Source organism: Solanum pennellii, chromosome 4 (genome assembly GCF_001406875.1).
Source record: "Solanum pennellii chromosome 4, SPENNV200".
NCBI lineage: Eukaryota > Viridiplantae > Streptophyta > Magnoliopsida > Solanales > Solanaceae > Solanum > Solanum pennellii.
Window position 1 is genome coordinate 393,383 of NC_028640.1, and position 15,328 is coordinate 408,710.

The 15,328-nt window shown below is 37.6% G+C and overlaps 2 protein-coding genes across 2 annotated transcripts; one reads left to right on the forward strand and one right to left on the reverse strand.

The window, feature by feature from the left end:
- Positions 1–300: 300 nt before the first annotated feature.
- On the reverse strand, positions 301–1,786 carry LOC107018147. Its single transcript, XM_015218540.2, has one exon. The coding sequence runs from the start codon at positions 1,601–1,603 to the stop codon at positions 569–571; it is 1,035 nt and encodes a 344-aa protein (XP_015074026.1). The 5' UTR covers positions 1,604–1,786; the 3' UTR covers positions 301–568.
- A 1,497-nt stretch (positions 1,787–3,283) lies between these two features.
- On the forward strand, positions 3,284–14,936 carry LOC107016336. The gene is given in 11 exon segments (XM_015216825.2): positions 3,284–6,214; positions 6,367–6,870; positions 7,095–7,592; positions 8,277–8,777; positions 8,950–9,084; positions 10,436–11,626; positions 11,628–11,945; positions 11,947–13,209; positions 13,325–13,825; positions 14,078–14,593; positions 14,684–14,936. Coding segments are annotated over 11 exon segments (8,238 nt in total). The 5' UTR covers positions 3,284–3,490; the 3' UTR covers positions 14,771–14,936.
- Positions 14,937–15,328: the final 392 nt, after the last annotated feature.

Consider the following 15,328-nt stretch of genomic DNA (forward strand, 5'->3'; position numbering starts at 1 on the left):
AAATCGGAAGTATGCCAATATCTCAGAGAAGCAACTAACTTATAGAAGTGCCAATACCAATCCCCAGCTTAAGTTAGCTCATTTACCAATTAGCAAGTGATAAATGATATCTAGTATCTGAACGGAACCGTCTAACCAAACAAAAAATGCAGGGTAAGGAGAGAACTTTCTTACAATGAGAGAACTTTCAATGTTCAAACATAACAAATAATTATGGATCTTCCAGCATGGAAGAAACATACTACGCTTTTTCAAGGTAATAAAGATACCAACCCAATTATAAGAGTACGTCATGGAGCATTAACTGAAAGCGAGCCATTTGGATATAGTAATCAAACTAACATTTAATTGAGGAAATGATACAAGTAGTTTTACAGTACCTACACAATATGTAGAAGCTAGAAAAGAGATCTAAGCGTCTAAATCGCAACCTGCTTCAACAAACTTATTGAAAGCATCTTCACATGATTTCTTAACTACTATGGAACTCGATACATGATTAAAACCATAATTTATACAAAATACAAAGTAAAGACTGCGTCTTGAACCCACTGACCTTAAGACTGTTTCAACTTTGAACAACACAAACAACATGAGGAACCTTCTCATTGTCAAAAGGCAAGTAGACATACTCACGAGCAAACTCCTCCGCGATATCCAATGCTAGCTCCCCGTGCAACGCCTTGCAATACATATACAACACGACACTCGCTGCAATGTTCTGAAGCATCAGGAGAGTAGCAAAACCCGAACTCACCACCATCTGCAATATCACCCCGAAGCTTGTCCACCCACCACTAGCAGCTCCTACACTCACCAGAAAACTAGAACAACCACCCACTAACAATCCAATCAGAACACCGAAAAACAGCAACACCGATAACGCCACCCATCTCATCCCCTTCACCAAATAAGCACTTCTTCGCAATGCTTGGTAACCCCATTTCGATTCCACAACTACAATCACATAAGCTAATGACCAATTAACCTGCAACCACATAACAACCAATACAACAACTACACCTACAAAAACACCCAAACCCATTAAGTAATTCGAATCGTAACCCACTTCAAACCCAAGAAACTGCACACCCTGTACCACAATCACCGCCAATAGCCCAAACAGTAAAACAATCAAAGCATAAATGACACGCGAAACGATAAGGGTGGCAATTAGAGGCAAGAAAGAGTACAAAACCGACTTCATAGACGAAACAAGCTTGACGGGTCTTCCATAAAATCCATGGAAAGTACTGTAGCTGATTGTAGCCAACGCCAAAAGAGACAGAACAGAAGCTAAAAGGGTGTACACAAGGAGAAGAAGAAGGGACTGGGAATCCGGTTGGGTCAGATTCCGAATCGGGTCATATGGGTCTGTGGAGGTGAAGAAGGAGAAGGAAAGGTGAGATGGGTGTCGGCTAAAAAGGTTGGAATCGGAGTGAAAGAGAGCGGTTTGAAGAGTAGGATAGATGATGAGAGAAAAAGAGAGAGGCAAAAGGAAGGAAACTGAAAGGGCTAAGAAATGGCGTGAGTGAGCATTGATTATCCGCTTTGATTGGGAAAGTACTCCCCAGAGATTAAGGGTATGTGGATAACCAGACATTGAAGATGATGATGAAGAAACCAAAGAGATGATGAGATAAACTGGTCTCTGTTTTTGTGATTTGGGGCTTTTTTCCCTTTTCTTGAATTTTGCAGGATTGATGTGAAGGAGGAGACAATTGGCAATAAGGTTCAATATTTTCCTCAATCCACTAGAAAATTGGTCTTTTCTTTAGCCTTCCGTCAATTCGATTCGATTTATATATTTTGATATGATTTTTTAATTTTTAATATGATAAAAATATTAACCTCGAATCAAACTAACACAAATTTGATATGATTAAATAAATAATGATTAACACATTTTCAAATTTCAATCACTAACTTACAATTTTTGTCTTGGGTCACTCCAATTTACCTTAATTGGGCCATATTGATATTGGGCTTGGCCTAGACTAGCCATTAGTGTCATTAAATTCGATTTTTCGATTAAATCGAATTTAATTTGTTCAAAACCAAAAATCTAAATTAAAAAAGTTTATTTCGATCAATTTTTTCGATTTGAACCAGACTGTGCCCAGTCGTACATATGATTCGAGCAAAGACAAGAAAATTGAATCATGGGATGTTTTTTAAGTCTCAAAATTAATATTGTTGACATGGTCATGTTTGATCAAATTCAGAATTAAAAAATATTTTAGAGTGAGTTAGAATCTCACATTGACTTGAGAATGGAACTTGAGCAGTTCTACCTTATAACCTAACTTTTGGATTGAGTTACAATCGGGTGCCATGTGAAAAATATATCTTTCACCTGGTTCCGTGAGACTTGTCTAGTGCATTTCTATCATTTCGTTTGCACACAGAGTAAATTCTTCTCCATCTTCGTATTTAACAGCCAGTTTACTATGTGCAAGACCCTTTAAGCGACTATAAAAAAGGGATAAAATTTACATACATTCTAAACACAATTATTTTGAATAGGTTGAAATATGCTCATGTTTATTAATGCAAAATCCATTTTATTCTAGCCAAATTTAAACCTTGGTTGAATAGTTTGTCATTCACCTAGTTCTAAAAGAGAAGAAAAGTAAGTCATTTAGACTATACATGAAAAGGTTGACTATTTGCTTTACTTAAGTGCTAAGAAATTATTTTACAACATCTTTTTCAATAATAGAAATATTTTTCTTACTTTATAAAATAGAATTGTATACATGCATTTAGATATATGTTGAAATACTTTTGAGAGAATTATCAAAGTTTGGGGGGTGGGTGAGAGTAGTAATAAAGTTGTTCAATTATCAGGTAGACAAAGCAAGTTAAGAATTGACAATACATTTCATTTTCTGAGTAATAGTACAAATTTAACAACTACCTCCTAGTTTTTTTCTCTCTCTTCATATTATGCAATTGTGTTGTCAATTATATATTTCTTATAATCGTGGTGTTTGTATCTACTTGCACGTAACTCGACTAAGTTTCATGAGGTATTTCTAGAGTAGTTATTATCTAAGTTGCTCGGACTTTCCAGAAATATTGTGGCAACTTTATCAGATCCTTTAGAAATGCACTACTTTTGACTGGTCTGAGACACACCCAATGAAGTTTTTGAAGAGTTCGACTATTCATCATTTTCAAAACAATTAAGGTGTGACAGCCCCATGTTAGGTAAGGTGGGTGAGAGTAATAATGGAACATTATTGTACTTTATTTCACATCATTGCTCAATAATATTGTTTATCATCATTTCATCACATTGTGTGTTTATTGACAACTTTTTAGTTTCAAATTTCCACCTGTGTATGATATTTGAGTTGCAACTAAGAGCCCTGCAATGAACATTTTCCTCTGTTAAACATCCTTTTTTTTTTTCATTGAATTGAAGAAGAACTTGTGATTTTCATCTGATCCTGCCTTTGCTTCCTTGTAAATTTAGTCAATAGCTATGGAAATCTTATCTATTTTTGTGGAAAAACTCACTGATTGCTTGATCCAGCCAGTTGCGCGGCAGATTGGTTATTTCTACTACTACAAGAGAAACATGAAATATATGGATAAAGAATGTGAGAAGCTGAAGAATATCAGAATAACAGTGCAGCGAAAAGCGGAAGATGCCAGGAGAAACTTACAAGACATTTCACCTAATGGCAAGGTTTGGTTAACTAGCGTTGATACAACTACTGCAGATGTGGAAGGCGTGATGCGAGGTGTAGCTGAGGTTGAAAGGGGTTGCTTCTATGGTGTGTGTCCGAATTTGAAGTCACGTTACTCGATGAGTAGGAGAGCTAACAAAATTACACTGGAGTTGATTGAACTTCAAAATGAAAGCAATAAGCCTGATGTTTTGTCATTTGATCATCCAGTCGAAAGTGAACCTGAGGCTATGTGTAGTAACAATGTTGAGGAGTTTGAGTCCAGAAAATTGAAGGAGGATGAGGTCATGGCAGCTTTGAGAGATGACGAGGTTGCTATTGTTGGGATATGTGGTATGGGTGGAGTTGGTAAGACAACACTGACTGAGAAAATCAGACAAAAGGCGAAAAAAGAAAGGTTGTTTAAAGATGTTGTCATGGTAATTGTCAGTCAACAAATAGACTTTAAAAGAATTCAGGATGAGATTGCAGGAGGAGTTGGGCTGATATTAGAAGGGGATGATTTGTGGAGTCGTGGAGATCTGCTGCGTACAAGGTTAATGGATCAGAACAGTCGCATCCTTATAATCTTGGATGATGTTTGGAAGGCTCTTGAACTAGAGAAACTTGGAATTCCTAGTGGTAGCAACCACAAACATCGGTGCAAAGTGACATTCACAACGCGTTTCCGACATGTTTGTGAAGCAATGGGAGCTCAGAAGATCATGGAAGTTGGAACTTTATCTGAAGAGGAAGCATGGATCCTTTTTAGACAGAAAGTCGGTACAGTCGATGATCCTTCTCTACTTGATATAGCAAAAGATGTTGCCAAAGAATGTAAGGGGCTGCCACTTGCAATTATTACAGTTGCAGGAGCACTTAAAAAGCATAAAACCAAGCGTTCGTGGGACTATGCCCTTGAAGAATTACGCGGTGCAGAAACAATAAATATCCCTGAAGTGCACACAGAGGTGTATAAACCTCTGAGGCTAAGCTATGAATACTTGGGAAGTAATGAAGCTAAGTACCTCTTTTTGCTTTGTTCCTTGTTTGAGGAAGATAGTAATATCTGTCCTGAAGAATTACTTAGATATGGAATGAGGCTTCGCATCTTTCCGGGAATAAAAAATTTGGAACATGCAAGAAATAAGGTGTGTTATCTGTTGGAAATATTGAAAGATTGTTTCTTGTTATCCCAAGGTTCAGAAAAAAATTGTGTCAAGATGCATGATGTGGTCCGTGATGTGGCTATATATATTGCGTCTGAGGGCAAGGATATATTTATGGTAAGTCATGATATGAACTCAGAAGAGTTCCCAAGAAAAGACTCTTACGAGCAATACAGCCACATGTCAATTGTTGCAAATAAATTTGATGAGCATCCTAGTCCAATATTTTGCCCAAAACTGAAGCTTCTAATGTTGAAACTTTGTTTTGAAGAAGAACCAATCAAATTACAAGATGATTTTTTTGATGGAATGAGTAAACTCAATGTCTTAAGCTTTAGGACATACGGTTATTGTTACACCAGTCTACCTTTTCCAGCATCCATTCAGAGGTTGTCAAATCTGAGGACGTTGTGTCTGAGTAATTTAAGGTTGGATGATATATCCATTATTGGGGAACTTGTCACTTTAGAAATTCTCAGCATAAAAGATTCTAAGTTGGGGGAGTTTCCCGTGGAGATAGGAAAACTGACCAATCTAATTATGTTAGAGTTGCGGAATGAGGAAAAACCACTGGAAATGATTTCACCAGGGGTCTTATCAAGATTAGTTCGATTGGAAGAACTACATTTGGTGGGAGTAGAACATTGTAGTTACTCCAACTTAAGAGAGCTGGAATCGTTATCGAGATTGACTTCACTAACATTAAGTGAATGTTCCGAGGATGTGATCTACAGTAACTTGGGCCTTTCCTCCAAGTTGACACGGTACACTCTTACAGTGGGTAGAGCTTACAAAGAGACTTCAAGCATGGACAATTACGACAAGAATATTGCTTTAAAGGTCACTGAGACTGCCCCATTGGGTGATTGGATCCGCCACATGTTGAGGAAGAGCGAACATGTAGATTCAACCGGAGAGGGCTCCAAGAACGTGTTGGCTGAGTTGCAGCTGGATGAATTTCAGAATGTGAAATATCTCGGCCTGAAACACTTTGATTCATTAGTACATATCCACTGTCAAAATAGTATTTCATTCCCCAAACTTGAAAGACTGGAGGTAAGAAAGTGTCGTTGTCTACAGTATGTTTTTTGTGTGTCCTTGGCTGGAGGGAGATTGAAAGTAGCCTGCCCTGATGATGAGGAAGAGGAGATCTCTCGGAGGACACGTGAAGTAATCAAGTTCCCCAATTTATATGATTTGAACCTTCGATCTCTGGAATGCCTCACTCACTTTTGCAATGACACTGTTGAGGGCATTGAGTTCCCTCGGTTGCGGAAAATGCACTTCAGTAGCTTACCTGAGTTCCGAAATTTCTGGCATACAGCCAACAACTCTATCACTGACTCAAATCCTCTTTTTGATGAAAAGGTTCCCTTCTACTGCTCTACATGTGACCTATCATGAAAAAAAGAAAAACTTTTATGAATTAAAAGCTACCATTTACTTGAGCATTAGAGATATTTACTTATACAAAATCAAGTCAATAATCAAATAGATATTTATAAATTGTATATTTGCAGGTTTCTTGTCCCAACCTGGAAGAGCTATATATCGATAGGGCTGACAGCATAACTGCTCTATGGTCTCACCAACTTCCAACTGCCTACTTCAGCAAACTTGTAAAATTCGAAGTAGATGGTTGCAGAAAATTGAGAAACTTGATGTCTCCATCAGCGGCCAAAGGTCTCCTGAATCTCCGGAAACTAAAGATAAAAAATTGTGAGTCAATGGAAGAAGTGATCACAGAAGAGGAACAACAAGGAGTAGAAATCATGACTAATGAGCCTTTATTCCCCCTGTTGGAACAGCTGAACCTTTACAATCTGCGAAAGCTGGGGCACTTCTTTCTAGCGAAGCGTGGTCTTGAATTTCCATATCTCAGGGATGTGTGCATTCATAACTGCTCTGAAATGAAGGCGTTTGTCCAACAGGGAATATATGTGAGTACACCGAGTCTCGAAAGTGTAAACAATGATGATGAGGTGAAAGTGGTTGATCTCAATAAAGCGATGTTCAATTCTAAGGTTTGTCTTGTGCCTCTAGTTGTATAACTAATTACTGCTTTCTTTCCGCTTTAACTAGTAAATAGTAATAGTTATTTCTGTTTGTCACTTAAAGCAACTTTTTTTAGTTTTTACTTGCTGTTACTATGAGGTAAGATGAGAATATGGTTCAATTTTGGATTTGTACTTTAAGCTATATTGATTTTCCATCCCTTATATAAAACACAAGGCCTCAACATTCGCAGGTTTCGTGTCCCAGACTGGAAAAGCTACAACTCATTTGTGCTCATAATATAACTGCTCTATGCTCTCATCAACTTCCAACAGGCTACTTTAGCAAACTTGAAACATTGCATGTATCGTTTTGTGGAAATTTGAGAAACTTGATGTCTCCATCAGTGGCCAGAGGTGTTTTGAATCTCCAAATTCTAGATATAGGATATTGCGAGTTGATGGAAGAAGTGATCACAAAAGAGGAACAAGGAGAAGAAATTATGACAAATGAGCCCTTATTTCCCCTGTTGGAAGAGTTGAGGCTTCAAAGCCTGCCAAAGCTGGGGCATTTCTTTCTCGCTATGCATGCTCTTGAATTTCCATTTCTCAGAGAAGTGTCGATTCATGAATGTCCTGATATAAAGACGTTTGTCCAACAGGGATCTGTGAGTACACCGAGTCTCGGAAGTTTGAACAATGATGATGAGGTGAAAGTAGTTGATCTCAATAAAGTGATGTTCAATTTTAAGGTTTGCCTTGTGCCTCTAGCTGTATAACTAATTACGATATATATTTGTGTCATGCATTAATACCTTTTTTCTAAAATCTTGGCTAAACACCTCAACTAGCTAAAATAAGCACTTTTGGCTTCTCAACTTATCACCTACTGTTTTCTTCGTACGTGTTGGCTTTTGATTGAGATCAACAGATGAACATGCTTTAAGTATTCTTAATGGTGCCATTTAGTTGTAGTATGACATTATTCTAAAATACCATCAGTAGTCATTTGTGTGAAACTGGAAGGAAAATACTTTGTTAGAAGTTGGAGAAAATGTATGCACAAAGTCTTATTTGTGTGAAACTAGAAGGGGAATAGTTTGTTAAAAGTTGGAGAAAATGAATGCATAGAGTCTGATGTTTGAGTGCTTGGTAAGTGTTGCAGAATGAACGTAGACAATATAGATAGATAGAGGATTTGTAGGAATCTCTTTTATTCCTTTCCTTAGCTAGCACCTCATGTACATTTTGGAATAAATATCAAGTTATTCTCCATACCTTGTCTATTACATGTTATCGTAGTCAGGTCCATGCTACAGTTGGGCCAGTGCGTGAAGGTAGGTGTTAGAGTGGGGTAGAATCCCATATTGATTGGGGATGGAATGGTGGTCGGTTTATATGGACTTGGACGATCCTCATGTCATCAACGTTTGTAGGTTACTTGTCCCAGCCTGGAAGAGCTACGTATCTGGATGGCTCACAACATAACTGCTCTATGCTCTCACCAACTTCCAACTGCCTACTTTAGCAAACTTGAAAGATTGGATATATCGACTTGTGGAAAATTGAGAAACTTGATGTCTCCATTACTGGCTAGAGGTGTTTTGAATCTCCGAATACTAAAGATACAAGGCTGTCAATCAATGGAAGAAGTCATCACAGAAGAGGAACAAGGAGAAAATATGACTAATGGGCCCTTATTTTCCCGGTTAGAACAGCTGGATCTTTACGATCTGCCAAAGCTGGGGCATTTCTTTCAGACGAAGCATGCTCTTGAATTTCCATTTCTCAGGAAAGTGTATATTTATAGCTGCCCTTCAATGAAGACGTTTGGCCTCGGTTCTGTGAGCACACCGAGTCTCGAAAGTGTGAACTATGATGATGAGGTGAAAGTAGATGATCTGAATACATGGATACAACAGATGTTCAATTCTAAGGTTTGTCTTGTGCTGCGAGCTGTATAAATTAATTAACTCTAGTGCTCTCTTTACGTCTTAACTAGTACTCCGTTTCATAGTTGCAGTAGTAATATTTAGATACTTATAATTTATGTTTGTTCAAGTATATTTTGTACTTTAATCTATGTTCTTTTCCAATCTCTACTCTCAGGAAGAAGATGTAAGTGATGACTGTGAATATGAAAAAGACGTTACTGACGGTAATGAATCTGAAGAAGATTTAAGTGATGGCTGTAAATCTGAACAAGATGTAAGTGATGGCAGTGAATCTGAATCTTCAGTCCAGTGAAGGCAGAAGCTAGCATGTTGTCGATGAATACAAAGCTATGAAGGTAATAAGTACTCGATGGAATAGTTTAAGTGTGACAAGTGAAGCTCGAACATCACCTGATACCTATATATGCTCGTTATGGAATCAGAGATGTATACCTGTAACTTTATTAGTAATATCTAGTAATTCCTTGACTGTGAACACAAGTATTATTTTTGATATCACTGTAGGATTCTATAAACTTTAAATTTTGAATCCGACTATATGTTGTTCATTCTTCTTTCATTTATATTCAACAGCTAATATGTTGCTTTATTTTCTCATGTAATCTTGCATTCTGTGTTGTTTTGAAAGATTTAAAAAAAATACTTTTCTGGTGATGCTTTTTATCCATATTTAATCGAAGCCTATATATAACTATCTTACTGCTTGTGATGGGAATGTTACATTGTATTTTGGCTCAAAAAATGGATCCAAAAGCTCTTTAATATTGAGATAAAAACATACTAGCTGTACAATGTTGCAATAACAGAGAAAAGAATAGTAGTTAAATTCATCTTTGATTTTTATAGTCAAAAGTTGCCAAATAAGACTAGATTTGCATAGCTTCTAGTGATTAATTCATACTCTTTGATTATTGCCTAATCAAACCAAGCTAACATTTCAAAGCTCCAAGTCTTGTGTTGTCAACCACTGCCTCCAAGTTTATTCTATCTTTCACATTATGCAATTGTGTTGTCATTTACATATTTCTTATAATCGTGGTGTTTGTGTCTGCTTGCACACAACTATTGCATCACCATTTATCAAAAGAACTTTCCAAGACTTTGACTGAAACAAACAAATATTGCAAGGTCAAAGTTAACCGCCAAACGTTTCTTTCCTCTTTTTCTTGGATATTTGCTACTCCATCTGTTCCGATTTATTTGTCCTATTTTCTTTTTTAGTCTGTTTCAAAACAAATGCCTCTCTTTTTTTCTAAAACTTTTTAGTCTCAATTTTTCACCTGATGTGTTCAAGAGCACAAAATTCAAAAGTTTTACTTTGTTAAACTCCGTGTCAAGTCAAAACAGGACAAGCAAATTGAAACGGAGGGAGTATTTGTCTCTGCTAAAAGAGAAGGAAGAAAATGCAGGGAAAAACAGAAATGGTGGTCCATGTTATTGTCTTTAATTGTGGAATTGAATTGGAAGTTGGTGACTAATGTCCAAATAATTTTCCAACTGCTTAAAGAGAAAGGAAGAAAAGTCTATGTATGATATTTAAAGGGCCTAAAAGTGAGAGCCATGTAATTCTTATCACTAAAAGCCCTGGAAATATTAGCTCTTTCCACTTTACTGTGTTTTAATCTTGTTTTTTTCATTAAATTGAAGCAAAACAGGAAAAAAAAAAACAAACAACTTTTGGTTGCTTTTATTACAGAAATGGAATTCTTAGCTATTTTTGTCGAAAACTCACTGATAGCTTGATCCAGCCAGTTGCGCGAGGGATTGGATATTTCTATTACTACAAGAGAAACATGATATCTCTGGATGAAGAATCTCAGAAGCTGGAGAATCTCAGGAGTGGCGTGCAGGAAAGAGTGGAGGCTGCCAGGAAAAACTTACAAGTCATTTCACACACTGTTGAGGATTGGTTAACTAGTGTTGATACTACTACTGCAGATGCGGCAATTGTAACGCGACGAGGTAGAAATGAGGTTAAAAGTGGCTGCTTCTATGGTTGCTGTCCAAACTAGAAGTCACGTTACTTGTTGAGCAGGAGAGCTGAGAAAATCACACTGAAGGTGATTGAACTTAGAAATGAAAGCAACAAGTATGATGTTTTCAGCTATCCTGTACCACATGTTGAAGCTGAAGCCATGGTTAGTAACAGTGGTGAGGCGTTTGACTCCAGAAAAGTGAAAGAGGATGAGGTCATCGCAGCTTTGAAAGATGACGGTGTCACTATGATTGGGATATGTGGTATGGGTGGTGTTGGGAAGACAACATTGGCTGAGAAAATCAGACAAAGGGCAAAACTAGAAAAGTTGTTTGATGATGTTGTCATGGTAACTGTTGGTCAGCAACCGGACTTTAAAAGAATTCAGGGTGAGATTGCAGAAGGAGTCGGTCTTACATTGGAAGGGGATAATTTATGGAGTCGTGGAGATCGGCTGCGTTTAAGGTTAAAAGGACAGGACAGTATCCTTATAATCTTTGATGATGTCTGGGAGGCTCTTCATGATCTAGAGAAACTTGGAATTCCTAGTGGTAGTAACCACAAACATCGGTGCAAAGTGACATTCAAAACGCGTTTCCGACATGTTTGTGAATCAATGGAAGCTCAGAAGATCATGAAAGTTGGAACCTTATCTGAGGAGGAAGCATGGAACCTTTTCAGGCAGAAACTCGGTAACTCAGTCGTCGATCCTTCTCTACTTGACATAGCAAAAGATGTCGCAAAAGAATGCAAGGGGTTGCCGCTTGCAATTGTTACAGTTGCAGGAGCACTAAAGCTTAAAACTAAGCCTTCGTGGGAGGATGCCCTCAAACAATTACGCAATGCAGAAACAAGAAAATATCCCTGATGTGCACACAAAGGTGTATAGACCTCTGAGGCTAAGCTATGATCACTTGGAAAGTGATGAAGCCAGGTACATCTTTTTGCTTTGTTCTTTGTTTGAGGAAGATAGTGATATTTCGACTGAAGAATTACTTAGATATGGAATGGGGCTTGGCATCTTTTTGGAAATTAAAAATATAGAAGGAGCAAGAAATAGAGTGTGTCATCTGTTAGAAACACTGAAAGATCGTTTCTTGTTATCCCAAGGTTCAAACAGAAATTCTGTCAAAATGCATGATGTAGTTCGTGACGTGGCTATATATATTGCGTCTTGAGAGAAAGCATATATTTATGGTAAGTCATGATGTGAACTCAGACGAGTTCCCAAGAAAAGATTCTTACGAGCAATATAGTCACGTGTCAATTGTTGCAAATAAATTTGATGAGCATCCTAGCCCAATAATTGGCCAAAATTTGAAGCTTCTAATGTTGAAACTCTATTTTAAAGAGCCAATCAAATTACAAGATGATTTTTTTGATGGGATGAGTAAACTCAATGTCTTAAGCCTGAGTGGATATGAGTACTCCGTTTGGCCTTTTCCAGTATCCATTCAGAGGTTGTCGAATCTGAGGACGTTGTGTCTGAGTAATTTAAGGTTGGAGGACATATCCATTATTGGTCAACTTGTCACTTTAGAGATTCTTAGCATAAGAGATTCTCAGTTAGAGGAGCTGCCCACGGAGATAGGTAAATTGACTAATCTAATCATGTTAGAGTTGCAGAATGAGAAAAAACCACTGGAAATGATTTCACCAGGGGTCTTATCAAGACTAGTTCGATTGGAGGAACTACATATAATGAATGTAAGAAATTGTAGTTACTCCACCTTGAGGGAACTAGAATCCTTATCGAGATTGACTGCACTGACATTAAGTGAATGTTCCGGAGATGTGATCTACAGTAACATGGGTCTTACCTCCAAGTTGACACAGTTTGCAATTACAGTGGGTAAAGCTTACAGAGCGACTTCAAGCATGGATGATTACGACAAGAATATTTCTTTAGAGGTCACCGAGACTGCCCCATTAGGTGATTGGATCCGCCACCTGTTGAGCAAGAGCGAACTTGTACATTCAACCGGAGAGGGAACCAAGAACGTGCTGGCCGAGTTGCAGCTGGATGAATTTCAGAATGTGAAATATCTCTGCCTGAAATGTTTTGATTCATTGACACATATCCAATGTCAGAATAATGTTTCATTTCCCAAACTCGAAAAATTGGAGATTAGAAAGTGTCATAGTCTACAATATGTTTTTTTTGTGTCCTTGGCTGGAGAAAGTTCAACAGTAGTTTGCCTTGATGATGAGGAAGCCGAGATCTCTCGGAGAACACATGAAGTAATCAAGTTCCCCAATTTATATGATTTGAACCTTCTATCTCTCAAAGGCCTCTCTCACTTTTGCAATGACACTGTTGATGGCATTGAGTTCCCTCGGTTACGGAACATGAACTTCATGGACTTACCTGAGTTCAAAAATTTCTGGCCTACAGCCAACAACTTCATCCTTGGCTCAAATCCTCTTTTTGATGAAAAGGTTTGCTTCTACTGCTCTAGTGCAGGATCTAGTTTTTTTTCTTTTGAATCAATAAAGCAAGTTTCTTTGATATGCGAGTCATTGATCCACACGATGTTAACTCATTCTTTTGCAGGTTTCTTGTCCCAACCTGGAAAATCTTCAACTCATTAGAGCTAACAACATAAGTTCTCTATGCTCTCACCAACTTCCAACTGCCTACTTCAGCAAACTTGTAAAACTGAAAGTAGATAGTTGTGCAAAACTGAGAAACTTGATGTCTCCATCAGTGGCCAGAGGTCTTCTGAATCTCCGGAAACTAAAGATAGAAAATTGTGAGTCGATAAAAGAAGTGATCACCGAAGAGGAACTACAAGGAGAAGAAATCATGACTAGTGAGCCCTTATTCCCTCTGTTGAAACATCCGAACCTTGACAATCTGCCAAAGCTGGAGCATTTCTTTCGGACGAAGCATGCTCTTGAATTTCCATTTCTCAGGGAATTGTGGATTCATCACTGCCCTGAAATTAAGACATTTGTCCAACAGGGATCTGTGAGTACACCGAGTCTCGAAAGTGTGAACAATGATGATGAGGTGAAAGTAGACGATCTCAATAAAGCGATGTTCAGTTCTAAGGTTTGTCTTGTGCTGCTAGCTGTATAACTAATTACTTATATGGACTTGGGTAATTCTCCCCTCTTGAGTTAGCTTTTGGGGTTGAGTTAGACCCATATGTCGTATATATCTTTGCAATTTCCATACCAAATTCTCCATTTCCGCTGTCTGATCTTTTATTTTCATACTGAATTCTACATTGCTGCTCTTTCAGCTTTCAAAGTTACTGCTTTTCTACCCAATAATTAAACTAAATGAAGTCGTCGTTTGCAGGTTTCTTGTCCCAGTCTGGTGGATCTAGTAGTCGTTGGGGTTAACAACATAACTTCCCTATGCTCTCACCAACTCTCAACTGCCTACTTTAGTAAAGTTGAAACGGTGTACATTGAGAATTGTGGAAGATTGAGAAACTTGACGTCTCCATCAGTAGCCAGAGGTCTTCTGAATCTCCAAGTATTAACGATAGAAGCCTGCCAATCAATAGAAGAAGTGATCACAGAAGAGGAACAACGTCGAGGCGAAGAAATCATGACTAATGAGCCTTTATTTCCCCTATTGGAAGAGCTGGTGCTTTGCAAGCTGCCTAAGCTGAGACATTTCTTTCTCGCGAAGCATGCTCTTGAATTTCCATTTCTCAGAGTAGTATGGATTAATAGTTGCCCTGAAATGGAGACGTTTGTCCGACAGGGAATATTTGTTAGTACACCCCAACTCAAATGGATGAACAATGACGTTGATATGAAAGTAGATGATCTGAATAAATGGATACAACAGACGTTCAATTCTAAGGTTTGTTTTGTGCCGTTATCAGTATAACTAATTAACTCCAGTGCTCTATTTCCGTATTAACTAGTACTCGACTCTCTTCTCTGTTCCTAGGAACAAAATGCTAGTCAAGGCACTACCAATGGCTACCAATATGAAGCTGGAGATGTCAACTTATTACGTTTTGTCAAGCCCCTTTGATATCTTATTAGTCAAGCGCTAGCGCCCCTTTAGTCTGATCTACATTGGAACAAACGAGTAGTCTACATGAACTCAATAGCTTTCACAAAGACTCTGTATTTGTATTAGCCATATCTATAAATGAGTTAACTTTGAATGTTGATATTATTGCATATTAACCTGTAGTCACTCTAGGATTCCATAAACTTTAAATTCTAAAACCGTCTATTATATCGAACATCTAATATGTATATTTATTTTCTCTTCTCATCTTGCATTTTATGTCGTCTTGATAGATTTTTAAAAATACTCTCTACAGATGTTTTGAAAAATACTTATATATTTTTTTTTGAGTAATTTGAACTTACATTATTTCTTTCATATGTTGAAGAAGTTATGGGATTTGTATTGGATGTTCCCCAAAAATAAAGCCAATTCACTAATTTGTTTGCATTTAGACTGTATCGACGAATACAATTCAAAAAATATAATAAACTTTATCGCTTTAATTTCACTTATATTCATCGGTTTTATCATAAAAAGAGAAGGGGAGAGAGGGATGGGAAAGAAGAGAGACGA

What these genes read in the sequence shown, in the direction of transcription:
- LOC107018147 (XM_015218540.2), bottom strand. Translation starts at nt 1,603, where the DNA reads ATGTCTGGTTATCCACATACCCTTAATCTCTGGGGAGTACTTTCCCAA.